The sequence below is a fragment of the Vespula vulgaris genome, chromosome 7 (genome assembly GCF_905475345.1).
Source record: "Vespula vulgaris chromosome 7, iyVesVulg1.1, whole genome shotgun sequence".
Taxonomy (NCBI): domain Eukaryota; kingdom Metazoa; phylum Arthropoda; class Insecta; order Hymenoptera; family Vespidae; genus Vespula; species Vespula vulgaris.
Window position 1 is genome coordinate 7,437,555 of NC_066592.1, and position 19,748 is coordinate 7,457,302.

General features: G+C 30.5%; 2 protein-coding genes across 2 annotated transcripts; both read right to left on the bottom strand.

Annotated features, from left to right (window-relative positions):
- Positions 1 to 1,459: 1,459 nt before the first annotated feature.
- Positions 1,460 to 5,763, bottom strand: LOC127065019 (probable maleylacetoacetate isomerase 2). Its single transcript, XM_050996818.1, has 5 exons — positions 5,435 to 5,763; positions 4,926 to 4,977; positions 4,566 to 4,714; positions 4,282 to 4,486; positions 1,460 to 4,169 (listed from the first exon to the last, which is right to left on the bottom strand). The coding sequence occupies exons 1-5, from the start codon at positions 5,450 to 5,452 to the stop codon at positions 3,940 to 3,942; spliced, it is 654 nt and encodes a 217-aa protein (XP_050852775.1). The 5' UTR covers positions 5,453 to 5,763; the 3' UTR covers positions 1,460 to 3,939.
- Positions 5,764 to 17,515: 11,752 nt separating this feature from the next.
- Positions 17,516 to 18,356, bottom strand: LOC127065021 (uncharacterized). The gene has a single exon (XM_050996820.1). It carries the CDS (start codon positions 18,091 to 18,093, stop codon positions 17,707 to 17,709), a length of 387 nt encoding a protein of 128 aa, XP_050852777.1. The 5' UTR covers positions 18,094 to 18,356; the 3' UTR covers positions 17,516 to 17,706.
- Between the last annotated feature and the right edge of the window lie 1,392 nt (positions 18,357 to 19,748).

Below are 19,748 nucleotides of genomic sequence, written 5' to 3' on the forward strand. Positions count from 1 at the left end.
TTGTTTATGAAAAGAATTCTGAACTCTTTTGATTATCTCAAGATCTCAGAAGTTATTGTAATTTTGTCAAAATTAGGAAGGTTTGAAATATTATTCTATATTATTTTTTATTATATAAATATAATATCATAAATGTAGACAATTTTTACATAATCTATAAAATTGTATATCCTTCCTAAGTTTTGATAAAAGTGATCATTACCAAGGATTTGATCGAATTATAGGACAAGATGCACTTGTAAATAAGGTATATGCTGTGCATAATGAAGATATTTTTAAATCACACTTAGTATGTAAGTATTTTTTTATAAGATCAATTTCTGTACACAAAAATTTATATAACTAGTTTATCTGCAGTTAGTTATATAAAAATTTATATAACTATTTTATTAACAGGGTGAAAGACTGTGTTTGGTAATAATTCATTTGAGTAATATATCGAATGAAGAAATAGTGACATGGAAGTATATAAGAATTCCATGAAAATGCATACAAAAGAATAATTAACAATGCATGATTGGACAGATGTTAATATAAATAATTATATCATTCCACATGTCACTGTTACTCTATTATTTTTATCTAATTATACCATTTTATAGGTGATATTTGTATAATTGTACATGTGCATTTTTTTTTTTTTTTTAAATTTATTTTAAGTATGAATACTATCTGCTCTGTGCATTTCATTGCTGTGCAAGTTAATGATAGATATATTGTTGCCCTAACTAGTCAATAGATAAGTGAATATACTTTTTTACCTGAAGGATTTGCGAAAAGGTGCTGCAAATAACTTGTTAAAATCAAAATGCAATAAGTTAAGAAAATACAAGTGAAAATATTCATGTTAAAATTGATTGTCATTGAGTATTGTTGACTTTAGAGAATGAAAAATATAAATTTGTAAAATAATATATATATATACATATACAAATATATACTTTATATGAATGTAATAGAGATATTAAAAAGTATTACATTCACAATGTTATGCAGCTTATTACAAAATCATATTTGAACATTTCTATTTTTGTAGTATTATTTTATTCACTTGTATGTACATCAAATTTAATACCTTTATAAATATTATCAAACCATAATTGTTTTCAATCCCTTATAAAGCAAAATCCTCATTATTTATATTAGTATGTTTTATATATTATTATTTTCTTCTCTAAATTTTGGAATTATTTCAAGAAGGCTTTTATGGTAAGTTATTATTAACATCTTTAGCAATATTTACAGATTATTAAAGTGTATAGTTCATCAATATATTGCAAAAAAAACATCAAAACAGCATTTGTTTAAATAAAATTATTAATAACATTTAAGATTATTCAAAGCTTTTGTAATCAAAAACTTTTTATATAGAATTTTTATGCTAGATATACATTATTAAAAAAAAGAAATTTATATTATTTCTATTAAAGGAAATGATCTTAAAACTTGAAGGCAAAAATAAGTATTGGATGTATGAAACATGTATTTTATAACAAAACAGTGACATTCTTGAAATGAATGCTACTCAATATATGTATGTTTATACTTCTTACAAGTACAAATTATATCAATACAATTAAAATGTATATTTATTCAAATAATAAGTGCACAGTCACAAACATACTTAATTCATTATTTTTTACTTTAGCATCTACAAAATAATATACATTGCTATGACACAGAATTTATTACTTCCTATAAGCGATGAACATACACTATCATTTTCACTTATAAAATATGTATATCATACTATGGTGACAAAATGCTACCATTATTATACAGATTCACATTTGCTCTTCTAACGTTCCCACACATTCTTTTACAAATGTTATGTAAGTAATCCTACCTAAAATCTAATTAGGACCATAGCAACATGAAGTTGTAACGAATATGCTTATTGCCATTATTTTATCAAACTATATAATGCTTCCAATAAAAGTTTTACATTTTACTTCCAGAGTGATATATTGTAACTGTATATTTATATAATCATATTGTATCAGTGTAATTGGGCAAAATACTATTTTTGCCTTAAAATTTACAGAAAAAATTACTATATCTCACCATGTACTCATAACGTAAGTTAATTTTTATTTTATATAAATTATATGAATGGTGATGAATTCATTATCAGTCATCAAATTACTGATCATTATATGATTAACTGTTTTTAATGAAATTAAATTATTAATCAAAAAAAGAAAAGATCAATATATAGCAATATTCAATTACATGTTCCTTATTATGTAATACGTGTGCTTTTCATTTTTTTAATTTATTAGATAATTCTATGTTGTATACAACTGTAATGTGCATTACTTGTTTGCGCTTTTATATATGGACAAAGACAATATACAAAAAAACTGCGCTGAGAAAAACAACATAGATATCTATATAAATCTCGTTAATTTAATACAATGATCGTACTTGAGTCCTTGATTTAGATGTTCTGTATAAAAAATTATCTACATATCTATCTACGTTCATCATTTGTATGCCGTATGCATAATTTTTATCTGATCAGTATGTAAATATAAATTAATTTTTTATACTTTCTGCATTCATAACAAAGTCCCAGTGGCAAAATACAATTGATTATTATTTCTATTTCCATAGTAGAAAATACACAAACAAGTAATATCAATTGCACAATATTATATTAATAAAAAACTTAAAATATAGAAAAGTTTGATGATAAATCTATTTGATTAATTATTTACCATACTTCAATTATTGATTTAATGAAGTTATCTTAACATAACTTAAATGTAGTCATATGCTGATAATAAATGAAAAAAATAATAATAATCTCAAATAAGGAAAATTAGACGTAATTTTGACATATTCCTGATATAAATTTTGTAATTTCCAAAGAATTAATACTTCATTTTTAAAAATATATAGTTTTTAACATTAAAAATAATATGAACTATAAAAATTATAAATTGATTATTATAATCATCATATATAATTTTTACTATTTAAAACTTAGTGAAGTTATCTCACGCGACAGAATTAGATGTACCTAAAGGGAAAATGTTTTAAAAGGAATATGATTTGTACTTTTCATTCCTCAGTATTGTTGTTAAATTTCAATAAAATGCATTTCCTATGAATTTCCCTCTTCCTTTCAAAGTTTATATACTACATGTATTGGAAGTTGCAGTCATTATGCTAGTTTCAGCAAAAAATTTAAAGATATTTTACTATTATTAAATAGTAACACTTTTTTCTTATTCTATATGAGTCAAAGTTAATTGAAAAATTATATTATAAGTATAAAAGTAAACTTTTGATTTCAGACAACAGAACCTATTCTTAATAGGTTAATACATTATATAAAATATTATGTAAACGCTGTACGAAGACAAATTTTGTAAATTTTGATTGTGCATATAAAATAATCAAAACAACATAACAGAAGTAAAAAAATAGGCCAATATTCCTATTCTTTTATTAAGTACAGAAATGGCACAACTATCACTTTGTTTTTAAACAGCTGATACAATAGCACATAGTTTGATCATGTTCATGATGAAATATCTTGTATCAGTGATACATAGTATGTTCTGTATCATCTACCATTTCAGTACTTAATTGTAGTTTAAAAGTGATAAAAGGTGAAAACGTACCATTATCTTACAGATCTGTAAATGTATTTCATATAAAATTAGCAAAAGATATAGTTGCAAATTTAACGTTATGCTCTCTGTGCTTATTAAAAATTTAAGCAAAAACGCATCTTATATGCATGTAAATTCTACTCTATAAATACAAAGAGTAGTTTCTTGATAACGTTATTTCTTTGTAAATTTGATACAAAATAAGGCTCATGGGTACTTTAACACCTTTTGCCACTATCAAACCACAAAAAATTGGACCACCTCTTTCCATACTTCCAATGAATTAGAAGAGGAAAAGGGTGGTCTGCCTTGCTTGCTACTTAGTCGCCTCAGGTGGACAGTCAGGCTGGTTATTAGGGTGAGCTGCAGTGAAAGCTGGATGGCCTTCTAAATGTCTATCTACCCTTAAAATTGTTGGAAATGGTCTCAAATCAACATGAAACCTTCTGGCATTGAAAATTTGTGGCACCAAACAACAATCTGCTAATGTAATTTCATCTCCTACACAATATTTGCCTGCACTGGAAGACAACAATTTTTCTACAGCTGTAAAAGGAAGAATTTTAATTATTGTTGATACTTTTATTTTTACAAATGTAAGCTTATTGATTATAATAATACAATATTTCAATTTCAATATGAAATTTAAATTGATCACCTGTAAAACCTCTTGTTATCCAATGCTGTGCCCATTCCTTTTTACGTTCTTCCCCTACATATATCAGTACAACTAAATTCTGCAAAGGTTGTATACCGCTAGCTATCACTTCACAAATCTCTCTAACTCTAGCTCTTTTGACTGGATCAGCTGGCATCAATGGACGATGTGGTCTAGTCTCTTCCAGATATTGTAATATATTTAGCTAGAAAAACCAATATAACCACTTACTACTATTGTTTAAGCAATGCATTTCATTAATATATAATTTACTTTATACTCACAGACTCTATCAATGTATGATTGTCAATATGAAGTGCAGGCACTTGTTCCATTGGATTTATTTCACGGAACTCGTTACAATGTTGTTCTCCTCCACCTTTCACTAGGCTGACAGGTTTTATGTCATAAGGTATCTCCTTTAAATTTAATGCTATGAAGACAAAGATATATAAGATATAACTTAACTGATAAAACATTAAAATAACGTATATTTTATAATATTCTTTTATCTACTTTATTAATATGATAAACAATGAAATAAAAATATTTAAATGCACACAGATATATGTCGAATATGTTATTGCATATATTTAAAATAAAATGTACAATTATATTAAATTAAAGAATATTATTTTTCTTACCAATTCTCACCCTCCAAGAGCAGGAACTCCTCCAATAGGAATAGAGTACCGGCTATAATGGAAAAAAAATAAAAAAAAAATAAAAAAGAAACAAAGATAATTTTTCTTTTTTTTATCTTTTATCACATTTACCGACACGAGCGATACCAATGACTAATACATATATACAAATGTTAGCTCGGGACCGATCGAGGGAAAGAGAGGAAGAGAGAAAGGGAGGAGAGGGAGGGAGGGAGAGAGAAAGAGAGAGAGAGAGGAGGGAGAGAGAGAGAGAGAGAGAGAGAAAGCAAATTTATTCTGGAAAAAGTGACTTAAGAAGATCATTGAACAAGGTCATCGTATTTTAAAATATCAAAATAATTATCAAGAAAACAGACAACAAGTAAAAACGAGTAAAATATCAAATTCTAATCGAAGAACGACATAACACAGGCCTTGAGCTACATAAAGAGGAAGGGAGTTGTGATCAAAGCGATCAGCGATATCTAAATTTTGAATAATTCGCTTACCTTACCCATGACGGACATCTCGTCGTACTGAGATGATAGGTATCGCCTTTTTTCAAACGCTTTCTAGTCAGACGAGAAAAGACGCACCTTAGCTCTCGAATGTATCAGAAACAACTCGGAATCCGGTCAACGCGCGAAATCACTCCTCCTTCCCCTCTTTTATTCGATTGCCAGGCAACCCGTTCCACCGCCTTTGGTATAAACCGAGTGGTAGTGTGGGGTGGTGTGAGGTACCAAGCGCGAGCCAATCAACGATCACCTTTCCGATATGATATGGTACCATACGTCGGAAAACCGTTCGTGGCGCTTCGAAGGCCGTGACGCATTCCGAAAACTAGATTTACATACATATATATAATTCTTTCGATCGTATTCATTCGCATGTATAGATATTGTGAATCTTTAATAAATTTCATTTAATTTAAATTTAATCTATATTTAAAATAAACGTATATGTAATAATAAATAAAAGTATTTTTCCCTCAATCTTAAGAAAAATAATACTTCCAACAATGATCCAATCATATGCATCCGTTTATCGATGATAATATTTAAATAGAATAGTTCGAATTTATATCTTTTTTTATTTTTATTAAAAATTGTTATCCCTGTTCAAAATTTTCGATTGGACGTTAAATCTATTCTTGTTTAATATTTATACATAAAATAACAGATTACTATTGGAACATAAATAACTGTACAAATTTATTTATTATTTAGCTTTATATGTTTCAGTTTTAAAACCTGTACAGGTATTGTTATCTTACATACAGTTATTTTGAATATTTGTTATTGTGCTCGATTGATTTTTTATTTAAAATAAAGAAAATTTGATCAATTTCTTAATTTTTCTCTTGGCTTTAAATTCGTTTGACGGCAAATTTAAATTACTTTCAAGTAACTTTGAAAAATAAATTATTAATGTTCTATAATTTTCTCGTATCTATCTACTTGATCTTTTATGCTAATATGGAACCTGTTTTTCAAGAATGTTATCGTTGAAACGTATCATGATCACGTTATCATGCTTTAGTATTTAATCTACATCAATAATTCTACTACGCAAGTACGTTTACCATTACATACCTTTACTGATAACAATACGAATAGTCTAGATTTTATAGTTATAGATCTAATTTCATACTTCATAACTTAAGAATATTATACAGGTATACCTCAATAATTACGATATTGATATAAAAGCGTAATTTTATTTATTTAAACGTTAAAGTTTGTATAGAAAATAGTTTTATAAAAAAATATATTTTCACACATATTACAGTTACTTTCTGTTAAATTTATGAGTTTTTACATAGGATTATATTAATTAAAATATTGGACAATAATTAATTTTATAATTTTTATAATTATTGATATATTATGATATAAAAATTAATAATAAAATATAAATAATAATTTTACATAATGTATAGCAAACATGTATTTATAAAATATAATTTTACAAGTTTTTTTCACACACACACGGGCGCCCACACCATACCACACTACATACTACACACTACACACTACACACATTACACACACATTACACACACATTACACACACACATTACACACGCAGAGACATACAAACACACCTCTGAAAATATAAATTATTAAATATGAAAATTAACTTAAATTATTATTTATTAATTAAAATGTCGTTTCTCTTGATCTTGATTCTTCGAGTGTTTGCAATCTTCATGTTAATGATCTTAAATTTTACAGCATATATTTTGAGGCTAACAATAACTCGAATGTATCTTGATGATGCTTCTGTAAATAAAAATAGAAATATTCAAATTCTATTCAACAAAAATACCTTTACTCCCATGCAAAATATCTCTACCTCTACTATATACTTCTACAATTATATTATTTTTGAATAAAAAAACGTATGGATAACTTTTAGCGATTAAGATTTTAAATATTTGAAAATTTCTAGAATATATCAAAATTCTATAATATAAAAATAATGTTAAAGAAAATATAAAAGTTAAAAATAATATAAAAGAAAAATGTTTAATAGTATAAAAGAAATAGTATAAAAGTATAAATAGTATAGATAGTATAAAAGAAAAACAGTTAAGCTCTCTTTAATAGAAATTTTAAATATCTCTAAATTAAGTTTTTAATATCAAAGTTTTATGATGTCGATTGATCTTATAATCTTGATGCCTTTGTAATTGGTTATTTTCTAATAATAGTTTTATTCGATATTTTCATATACTATGTCTTTTTAAATAGTCCTCCAATATTCGTTCTTTAAATAACAATGATTACTTTTAATTAATGACTTTTAATTGATGATTAATTCTCTGGATGATAACTCATAATTTAAACTCTTTGATAATTTGAATTCTTATGAAAATGACAATTATGATATATCAGTATTTGTTTTTTTTATGATTCTATTAGATATTTTCATGTCTAAGTTCAAATGATAATGACCATGTTCTTTCAGTAAGTTTCAAACCTGAACAAATAATAGTATTTCCTCAATGTCGTTCAATCTTGTGATGGTACCGATTTCCTTGAATAGCGATGATTCTATGATTCCTAATGTTAAAGATTATCTTTCGATGTCTCTCTGAATGATGCTGGTTCTTTAATGTTTATTCTAAGGGTAATAATCTTCAATCCGAATGATGATCTTCAAGTGGTGGCCAGTCCTTCCATGTCCACATTCTTCGAGTGATGACAGTCCTTCAACTTCCATTCTTCGAGTGATGACAGTCCTTCAACTTCCATTCTTCGAGTGATGACAGTCCTTCAACTTCCATTCTTCGAGTGATGACAATCCTTCAACTTCCATTCTTCGAGTGATGACAATCCTTCAACTTCCATTCTTCGAGTGATGATAGCCCTTCAACGTCCATTCTTCGAGTGATGACAATCCTTCAACGTCCATTCTTCGAGTGATGACAGCCCTTCAACGTTCATTCTTCGAGTGACGACAGCCCTTCAACGTCCATTCTTCGAGTGACGACAGCCCTTCAACGTCCATTCTTCGAGTGACGACAGCCCTTCAACGTCCATTCTTCGAATGACGACAGCCCTTCAACGTCCATTCTTCGAGTGACGACAGCCCTTCAACGTCCATTCTTCGAGTGACGACAGCCCTTCAACGTCCATTCTTCGAGTGATGACAGCCCTTCAACGTCCATTCTTCGAGTGATGACAGCCCTTCAACGTCCATTCTTCGAGTGATGACAGCCCTTCAACGTCCATTCTTCGAGTGATGACAGCCCTTCAACGTTCATTCTTCGAGTGATGACAGCCCTTCAACGTTCATTCTTCGAGTGATGACAGCCCTTCAACGTTCATTCTTCGAGTGATGACAGCCCTTCAACGTTCATTCTTCGAGTGATGACAGCCCTTCAACTTCCATTCTTCGAGTGATGACAATCCTTGAACTTCCATTCTTCGAGTGATGACAGCCCTTCAACTTCCATTCTTCGAGTGATGACAGCCCTTCAACTTCCATTCTTCGAGTGATGACAGCCCTTCAATGTCCATTCTTCGAGTGATGACAGCCCTTCAACGTCCATTCTTCGAGTGATGACAGCCCTTCAATGTCCATTCTTCGAGTGATGACAGCCCTTCAACGTCCATTCTTCGAGTGATGACAGCTCTTCAACTTCCATTCTTCGAGTGATGACAGCCCTTCAATGTCCATTCTTCGAGTGATGACAGCCCTTCAATGTCCATTCTTCGAGTGATGACAGCCCTTCAATGTCCATTCTTCGAGTGATGACAGCCCTTCAATGTCCATTCTTCGAGTGATGACAGCCCTTCAACTTCCATTCTTCGAGTGATGACAGCCCTTCAATGTCCATTCTTCGAATGATGCTAAATCTTCAATGTCCGTGTACCGAGTAATGATGATCTTTCGATATCTACTTCTTAATAATAATTGTGGTCTCTTAATATATCTGCTCCCTCGATGATCTTCCATATCCAGCTTTATGGATGGCGATAGTGATTCCTTCATGACATGGAAAATTGACCTTTGATGTCCGCTTCTTGAATGGTTGGATTGGATGGTTCGAGAATGGTTGGAAGTCCCTTGATATGTCCGTCACTCTTCGGGTGATGATGGTCCCTCGATGTCCGTTCTCCAGGTGATGATGATTTCTCGATGTCCGCCACTCTTCGGGTGATGATGATCCCTCGATGTCCGTTCTCCATGTGATGATGGTCCCTCGAAGTCCGTTCTCCATGTGATGATGGTCCCTCGAAGTTCGTTCTCCATGTGATGATGGTCCCTCGAAGTCCGTTCTCCATGTGATGATGGTCCCTCGAAGTCCGTTCTCCATGTGATGATGGTCCCTCGAAGTCCGTTCTCCATGTGATGATGGTCCCTCGAAGTTCGTTCTCCATGTGATGATGGTCCCTCGAAGTCCGTTCTCCATGTGATGATGGTCCCTCGAAGTCCGTTCTCCATGTGATGATGGTCCCTCGAAGTCCGTTCTCCATGTGATGATGGTCCCTCGATGTCTATTTTCCGTGTAATAATAGTCTCTCGATGTCCAGTCTCCGGGTGATGACGGTCCCTCGATGTCCAGTCTCCGGGTGAAGATGATCCCTCGATGTCCGTTCTCCGGGTGATGACGATTCTACAACGCCTGCCGTTAGGTAATGGTCCTCTAATGTTAGTTCTCTAAGTGATGATCGTTCTTCAATATCCGTTCGAAAAATGACAATTATAATATCCTAGTCATTCAGTTTCCTGAATGATAACAATCTTTTGATATCCCAACGAATTATAGTATTTAGTTTTTTCAAAATATTTTATTTGATTTTTATAGTCTTGAAATATTTTGTATCTTACTTTCTCAACATATACATTCTTCAACTTTATAATGGAATAATAAACATTTATGTAGAAAAGTAGCTGCATATTACAAATTTACAATACTATTTAATTTTTTTTACTTTTCTTGTAACATTGTAGTTACTCTATTATTATACTTTTTGCTTCTTAATAATGACAGTAATTACAATCTTTAATTTTATAAATATGTAACATATTGTTTAATCGTACTTGAATATATGTTGAGAAAGTAACATTCTCGTTTCTGCATTTTTTTTTAGTACAAGGGAATGATTTTTTTTGTTATAATAATGAAAAGTATATAGTGAAATTTTATACACTGAATTTATAATAGTGAAATTTTCAAATTTTTTATATATTTCTTATATCGCAAATGTCATTAGTAATTTTTCTATAATCTAATTAATCTTTTTAATATAATTATTTCTCAGAATATTTCAGTCGATTTAAAAAGGTCTAAAATTCAAACGTGCTCAATTGAATATTGATGTTAAAATAATATCTACCTTAAAGATATAATGAAGATTCAGATATTGTTATAAATATTTTATAATAATATCTGTAGTTCAGATTGATTTCCTTTTAAAAACTTTAACTAATTTTGTAACATATTATAGTACTTGCAGTTTTTTTTTTTTTTTTTTTTACATAGACCAATCAATCATTCGAACTATATGCGATTTTAAATAGAATTGATGGCCTGTAAAGTTGCTACTATGCATTAGCATATTTAAAAGTAGTCTTCAAAATATAATATCTGAAATATTATAATATTTGGTTACCAATATAAGATTGTATAACATAATTACTATATATAATCATAGTATAAGTAATTGCGTAGTCATTTACTCTTTTACAAGAGCGATACACCGAAATTATTAAAAATCTACATTCTTTTTTATTTTTTTCTAATCTTTTCTTTCTTTTTTTTTCCTATTTTTTGTATATCCTCATTTTAATTTCTTTTTTAGAAAAGCTCATTTTTATTTTTCATTTTTATTTTTTAATCTTTTTTAATTTTCTTATCTTATTTTCTAATCTTTTTTTTTTTTATTTTCTTATCTTCTTATTCTTTTTCTTATATATTTCTGATTTTTCTTTTGAATTTTTTTTCTTTTATATATTTTTGTTAATTTTTTAATCTTTCAGATATCATGTAATATTATCTCGACAGTAACCACTAAGTCACAAGAAAAATTCTTATAACAATTAAGTTTAAACTAAAATGTACATACATGCTTTCTGTATAAGTGACATATTACAGGGCCGACAATGCAGATCGAATTAATGCATTTATGGCATCGAAAAAGTTAAAAATGTGAAAAATACTAAAAAGTAACAACGAACACAAGTTAAAAAGAAAACGACTGTCGAAAAAAATTCTATCTTCAATGAGCTGGAAGTCTCTGATGAACTATAAAAAAATATCTGTAAGAGAAAAAGGTTTGTTAGTAGATAAACCCAATGGATTAGATGTTACGCAACTAATTCATATAGTTTGATACAAACCTTTTAAAATGAAAAAATAGGCTGTTTTGCTGGAACTCTGGATCATCCCAAGGCCTGTTTAAAGATGTTGGTCAATGGAAAATCATCGCCTCTAATCGCGTACAGGAAAAATCGCAAGATCAAAGAAGACAGAAAATTGCAAACGCCATAAGTAGATTCTGTTCTCATTCTTCGATAGTAGATGTATTCACCAACTGCGATACCGCAAACGAATGTACTTCTAGAAGATTCTCCAGAGCCATACTCCATGAACGCTCCTCTAAGTTTCTCTTTCTGTGTAGGATCATCTTAATGATCAGCTGCTAAAAGTTTGACTATGAAGGTATAAACCAAGATGACGCCAAATGAAGAAGACCTCTTCCAAAATTAGTAGACTGCCGATGTCATAGTAATTCGACCAATCCCATCCTCTAGTCGATCGGGCATTGGGACACCATCGATGTTTTCAAGAATCCTTTTACTAGATTTATTTTGAGTTTTAACGAGTATTGATGTCCTGAGAAAATCGCGATCGACTATCTTCCAATAATCTTCATTCGCAGTCTTATTTTTTTTTTTACAAACGTATATGGCCTCTAAAAATAGCTGATTAACAAATGTGGAGAGTACGAAACATAACTCACGTATAACGAAGCTCTCAATCAGGTGCATCCAAATCATGACCCTATAATATTTATCAAAAAACATTACCGGAAATATCGAATTTCTTGTGTTTCTAACTAATCTTCATAAATGACATAAATCAATATATAATTTAAATAATCTTCATAATCTTCATAATCTTCGTAATCTTCTTAATCATTATCTTCATAAATCAACATAATCTCTTCATAATCTTCAGAAATATATGTCAGCTGCTTTTATAAAGTAAATATATGTTCCTTCATATTTGATATTTTCATTAATATAAACTTCATGGATTATTGCTACTTTTGATAGTGTACTCTTGTTGTTTTTCTTCCAGCATTGAACCCTTCAACTTCTCAATACTTTTCTATACTGATGAAGTGCTATACTGTGATTTTTGTATTTTTCTTCCTGTATTAAACTTTTGATAGCACTTTTCAATATTGATTAAGTGTTACAATGACTTTTGTATTTTTCTTCCTGTATTGAATTTTTATAATATTTCGTAATATTGATGAAGTGCTATGATTTTTAATCAAGTGGATGTTATATCTAAATTGGTTGCAAGTTAATATTTGTTGCTTTTACACAAATTATAAAACATGATCTAGGAGAAAAATTACCAATTCTACCTTTTACAGTATGTCAAATAAAATGATTTTTGTTGAAGAAATACCTCAGTTTATACTGCTTTTAAAGAATCAGAGGAGAGAAGCGTTATCTTAGCATCATAGAAACAATGAAATATTAGAAATTAGATATTTCCTTTACTATTTAGGGTAGTGCATTTGCCATCTCATGCATTTTCTTGATCCTAGAAGGACAACTCACAATGCTAGACAATTTTTCTATATCGCACATAAGTGATGCTATCTGAAATGCCATTGAATCTTCAAATTATTAGTACCCCCCTCCCTCCCACCCCTTCCCTTCCCAAAATTTCTAAATAATTTATTAAACTTTTCAATACACTGATATAGCAGTACAATAATTTTTTAAGCAAAGTAACCAATTATTGTACAATGTATAGTTTAGAATCAATGAAATGTTTTAAAAGCGCAATACACAGCATATCAGTCAATACAGCCATTAAAATTTAATGTCCTCTCTTTTTAATTAAAAAAATATAACTCACGAAATTCACTCACCAAAGTTTGCTAGCATCAAAAGCCGTTTCTACAATATTTCTAACTTTTCCAGCCATAGAATTTAATATTAAGCATCATTCATTAAATTGTGTTGGTAGATTTGAATTGTCATACTGCATCAATTACCCTATATATATTTAAGACTGAACGTATATAGCTATCAAATTTAATATTTCACCCAAATTTAGCAATATTGATACACATTATCTTGAGCTTGATGTATACTTTGTTATTAACGATATATATATTAACGAACGAATGCACTAATTTCACACAGCCTACACTCCAATATTCCTCTTCCTATGTTTCAATATTATATAAGCCTCCTGTTTTAAATTACATCTTTGTAAATTGCCTGACTATAGCATAAGCAAATTAAAATTTCTATTTCATAATAGCAAATCTGTAATAATATCATATCATTTTCATATTCTATACGTTTAACGAAAGCGATCAATAAATCATTGCAGCAAAAATAAAATTCATCACTTTATATACTTCTTCCATATCGCTTTTATCTAAAGAAATAATGTTATTTTTAATCTCAAGCATTTTCCTGTAAGAAAAATATTAATATATCCCGCAATACCTACTATTTACCTGGGAAATATTTCTATCTGAAAATGATCTCTTATACTTGGTGATAATTGAATTTTTTATCTCAGAATATTTTACTCCAATATTGATGGGTCTTGTAAATTATATTACTATAGCTTGTTAAATAATAAAATTATTGCAATTGTACAAGCTATCTATTTTGGTATGAAATTGCCTTATCCTTCCTTAGATGGTGATGTAAAATTTAAATAATGAATGTTTTTTCTACATGATACATACGGATGGATGTTCTGTGCAGTATTATCTTCTGATGGAATAGTAGTTGTTGGATATATATGCGTTCAATGGATATGTTAACATCTGCATCCCATGAAGAAATTTTCCACCCATTAGCAGTTTCAAAGGATGCATTTTTCAAATAGCTATATTCTAATCTTCCATTGGCTAGGTACAATGCGTTCTGAAGTAGACTACCGTGCTGCACATGCTTTGGCTGATATCACAAGAATACCTCGTGGGGAAATGTGCATAATTCAGCATCTCTGTGGAAAGAAAATGCAAAATCTTTTTGCCCTCCCTTTCCTTTCCTAATATCCACATAAACCATCTACAAATCTAAATTATATATAAAAAAAAGACTGATCCAAGAATTGCATAAAATTTGTTTAGGTATATAATAAGTTTAAATACCTCGTTACATACATACTATTAAAAACTATGATATTCGAGAATATAAATTCTTACAATATCCATTTCCTTAATATTTTGTTTAAAGTTATATTCAATTGATGAATAAATATTGTAGATGTGTTATCATATGATATCAGCGTGCAGTGCAGGAACCTGTTCTTTAAACTTTGGTGAGCAAGAAAAAAATCAAAAAATCATTGCTATATAATAAATGTGTTTTTCTACTTTTCTTTTAGTATGAATTCAATAAATAGTATTCAATATTCTCTCTTGCTCAATAACATCTTGTCATATTGTAGAGATGTATCCGAATGAGTCTTCTCCATTTAGTTATTGCACGAAACATACAGCAACATTCCTGTAGCTCAGAACAACATTTTGTTTTGCCCACCCTTATCACATAAACTCTTTCCAAACGATTAAATACGTAAGCTTAAATTATAGTAATAAATTTTTCAACATTGCACATCCGACTATGTACAAACATATGCATTATGTAAAGTTTGCTTACAAATACATGATCAGCAATTGTAATATGCCAGGATCCAGTCGAAATCCAAAGCCATGTGCTTGTGATCTTTGGGTCTGATTAGTAGTAACTGGAATAAGAATGTGAATAATCTGGGATCTCCAACATACCTTTTCCCATTTAAGCCAGACATTGAGATTATACGAGCGTTATATACAATTCCAGCAATCTTCCAGAGCATTACAATTTTTGTATGAAAACTGTGAAAAACAGAACAGTCCCAAAAGAAGCCTCACAACAGAATATACATCTTAAAACATATATTCATATTAATAAGCAAATTTCTTTCAAGCCAGCCAGCCTTTTTCCAATATTCTTGATACTGTTTTGTATTCAAAAATCCAATGTATTTGCACTTATTAATTGTGACAATTTTCGATATTAGAATAATTTTCCTCAGGGCTTAAAACAAAATTGCATTGATCAAACAACGTATAAAAACTTTCGATCATGTTCCAGCAACTTTTTCCATCCAAAGCAGTTCTCATCATTGCTAAATCCTATCTCCATTAGAGTGAAGAATGAAAAATCCACATAGTGGAATAGAACTTTGCAGTGAAAAAATTTCAACATACACCTGTCCCCTGTCCTTCTATTCATACATGTCAGTTTGTAATATCATCTAATACTTGTAAGGGATACCTTCTTTCTTCAATCAATTCTTGTTCTGTACATCTCAGTAAGATTGATTCTATTGACCATGCTTCCATTTAATCTAGAAAACAGAACGCACAAATTCCATCCCTAATTTCATAAAAATATTGATATACAGGGTACCTTTATGCCATCTAGGGATAAGTTTCTTTCAGGATCACATCGTATCTGTGAAAATAATTATTGCGCACACAGACCAAAAGAGCATAGAAAAATATAAAAACTTGTGCACCATTTGCTTTGTTAGTAGTACCCATAGCTATTCTTTGTTCATGAATCTGCATGAAATTGCTTTAACTACTCATATTTATCATCGATCATTTCTCTCATATTTCTTTGCTTTAATTACTGACATGCATTACGAATCATCATACCTCAAAACTTATGCTAACCGAACATATTCGATCAGGTTGATTGGATACTGGCATAGTCGATTTTACATCATGTCAATGATCAGAGTAAACTGGTATTAGCAGCGCAAGCACTGGAGGGGTTTTTGAGAATCTTCCACGTTCAGTAGAAATGTTCCGAATCTGAAGAAACACGTTACAAGGGTCGTTGGCAATACGAAAGAGCTCACCAGACAGTGGTACGAGTTCTCTGCCTTGCAGTGAACCTTGTGCATCGCGCGCTGAAGGTTTTGAGAAGACTCGCGCGACTTGGATGTGTGCCGAAGGTGCGAAGATATGATGCGTATGTGCGTTATGCCACCACACATTTCGACCAAAGTGCGCCTTACACGACCTTCTAAAAACAAAGACTAACCCCTCTCCCTTTCGATACAAATCTTAACGTCTCACCGCACCTCATTTTTACAGGTTATAGATAGGCCAACGTCACAGCCGATAACCAATTGCTTCGACATTCGTCTATCGTTCTCTCGCTCAAAGATTTCTAGGATGAATGCCATACTGAAAAGGATTTATAGTATTAATACGATGTATGATACCGGCAGATTATGAAGAAAATCATTTTTTTTTCAAAGATATTTATTTTCACGATACTCTTGCAACTCATCTTGTCATCTATAAGATAATGTATAATGTACAAAATTCAATGTGAATTAACATTTTCGTCAATATATATATATATATATATCTATATCAAAAATCCACGCCATTAATCTACAATTTGAGATCCTTGTATCTTATATAACATCCTTATAATAAAATATTAAATGCCACAATCTAATATCACATTTGAGAATATTACAAAAATCATATAGATTCATGAATTACTGCTCAAAAGTCATTCCAGTGATGCTACAAATCTATTCTGAAATTATTAGAGCACATTCTCTATAATCTAATTAACTATAAACTTCCATAAAATATTTTTTCTCTTTGAAAAGTTCCAATTTCCAAAGATAATAAAATATTTTGGCTCGATACAGTTTACAAACCAAACTGATGGCAGGTACTAGGACCAGTGTGTGGGGTATCTTGACTTCTTAGATGTATGCCCAGTGTCCATGGACAGCCTCTCCATGACCACCCGTCCCATAGCCACCTCAAACGGTGAGACTGCAAGTAAAAAATTTCTAGATATACACCAGGGTAATGATGTAACTTCTAGATGCCGTAGTACACGAGTTGGTACTGCAAAGTCCTTCAGTTCCATCCAAATGATGAAATCTTGGTACAAAGTTTAATCGTGGACGTTGGATTATTTGGCGAGAGCCAAATACTATTTTCAGGCCCATTCATCTGTTTACGCAATTTCATCGTTGCAGTGGAGCTTTGATTTCAGAAAGTTTCAACATAAAATCATTTAAGCTGCTCAATTCCTGACATACTGGTTCATGCCATAGATTACTTTCTTGATATATTTCGGAATACTCCAGGCTTTCGCAATTATGATCATCAGATCGTGAATTTTGCAAAAATTTTGGTTTAAGTTTCCGCCATTGTGAAATCCTTGAAAGCTGTTTTCTTCGTAGTTCGTATTCAGCTTTATAAAGAGCGTATGACAAAACAGCTTCTATGCGTAAATTGCGTTTTCGATTTCGGCGGCACATTAATTTCTTGCAACGTACTTTCTTTATCCAATTAGATAATTGCTCAGTCTTACTTGGTTGGTCTACGTCGATTTCTCGAGGTCTTAACATCTCGTTCCGAATCAACGTTCCAGATTATTGCGACAAAATAAAATCCAGATGTTGGGCCTCTGCTTACTCTGCTTGTGAAGTTACGACGAGGTCCATAACACAGGAAACAATTATGTAATTTCTTCAGCTTCTTCCTTCGAATCTTTTCTCGAACATCGTGCTCGTATCTTGAGGCACTAACTTACAAATACCAGTGTTGCCAACGTCGCGAAAATAAAATTCTTTCCGCGTAACACCTAACAATCTTAATAATTAATGAAAACACCAACCTGTATCTGGCTCGTGTTTCCTGACGATCCGAGCAGAATTGCGGATTGCAAAAATAAATTAAAAATAAGAGTAACCCCGATTTGTAACAAAACTAATTAAAATACTATGCAAGAGCCAAACACGACCTTCTCCGCTTGAGGTTGACTTAGGAACTGATTCGCCCGGACGACTGGGTGGGGTCTTATATACCCCTCCATACGCCACTATGTAGTGTCCTTACGCGCAATCGATAGAAAGTAGTTCCGTAAATATTGTTTTAAATTTATTATTATGATACAGTTTATTCGTCAAAAACCATTTTATTAATTTCTATGATGTTTATAAATAATAATGGTAATTATTTGTGCTCATTGTATTATGTTCTTTTGAATAATTAATATACGAAAGAAAACGTTTGTTGGCGTAGGAATTGTAATGCGGTCGTTGGCTTGTACCTCCCCTACCACTTTTCTACCATCGTCAAACGATAGCTACATCTGATGCAGCCATCTTGCTGCGGATAAATCCCAGAGTTGCCAAATTTCTTGGCGTCTTCTTTTTGATGGCGTATTTCACATTTTTATAGAATCAATATTTTCAATATTTACTTGTTCTTTGTTATATCTCCTTTAGTTTATAATTGTTTTTATATACATATATACACTCATTTATTTGTATCTTTCTTTTAAAATATCTATTGTTCTATTGTTCCTACTGTTTCTCTCCTCTCTCTCTCTCTCTCTCCTCTCTCTCTCTCTCTCTCTCTCTCTCTCTCTCTTTCTTTGTGTAAGAGTATACATATATCTGTAATCTTAAAATGGAAAGTTTATATAGAAATTACACACTGTATAATATAATTCAGACTTTGAAGAAATTTCAAAGAAAGAAAAAAATTACAATTTCATAGAAATATAATTTTTAAGCAAGAGAAAAACTGAGCTATTGAATATTTAACTGAGCTATACTTTATATTAAAATATTTTATAAATATAAGAAAAATATCATAAAATATTTCAATAATAAAGCCACAAAGCATATTTAGGTAATATAATATAATATAATGAAATGCTTGAATATTTGTGGGTCACATAGTCGAGAAATCTGGCAACAGAGCTTACGGAGAATTTCCTTCCCTAACATACCAAACCATAGAATGACATCCATTGTATTGAAACTTTCTTTTCCTTGAATACGATAGAAATATTTTGTTCTTCAACTAAAATTAAACTAAAATAAAACGCGTTGTATGCTATTATATTATATGTACATATATACACACACACATATATATATACATATATACATAAAAATATATCGATCTTTTAATAATTTTAATATAATCGAAAATATATGACTTATAAAAGCATTATGACGTCACGAATGACGCATTTTCGTGGTAAATAAAA

What these genes read in the sequence shown, in the direction of transcription:
- LOC127065019 (XM_050996818.1), bottom strand. An exon ending in CTCTTGGAGGGTGAGAATTG is followed by an intron (nt 4,715 to 4,925) that starts GTAAGAAAAATA and finishes TTGTCTTCATAG; the next exon opens with CATTAAATTTAAAGGAGATA. An exon ending in GATAACAAGAGGTTTTACAG is followed by an intron (nt 4,170 to 4,281) that starts GTGATCAATTTA and finishes TTCCTTTTACAG; the next exon opens with CTGTAGAAAAATTGTTGTCT.
- LOC127065021 (XM_050996820.1), bottom strand. Translation starts at nt 18,093, where the DNA reads ATGTTAAGACCTCGAGAAATCGACGTAGACCAACCAAGTAAGACTGAG.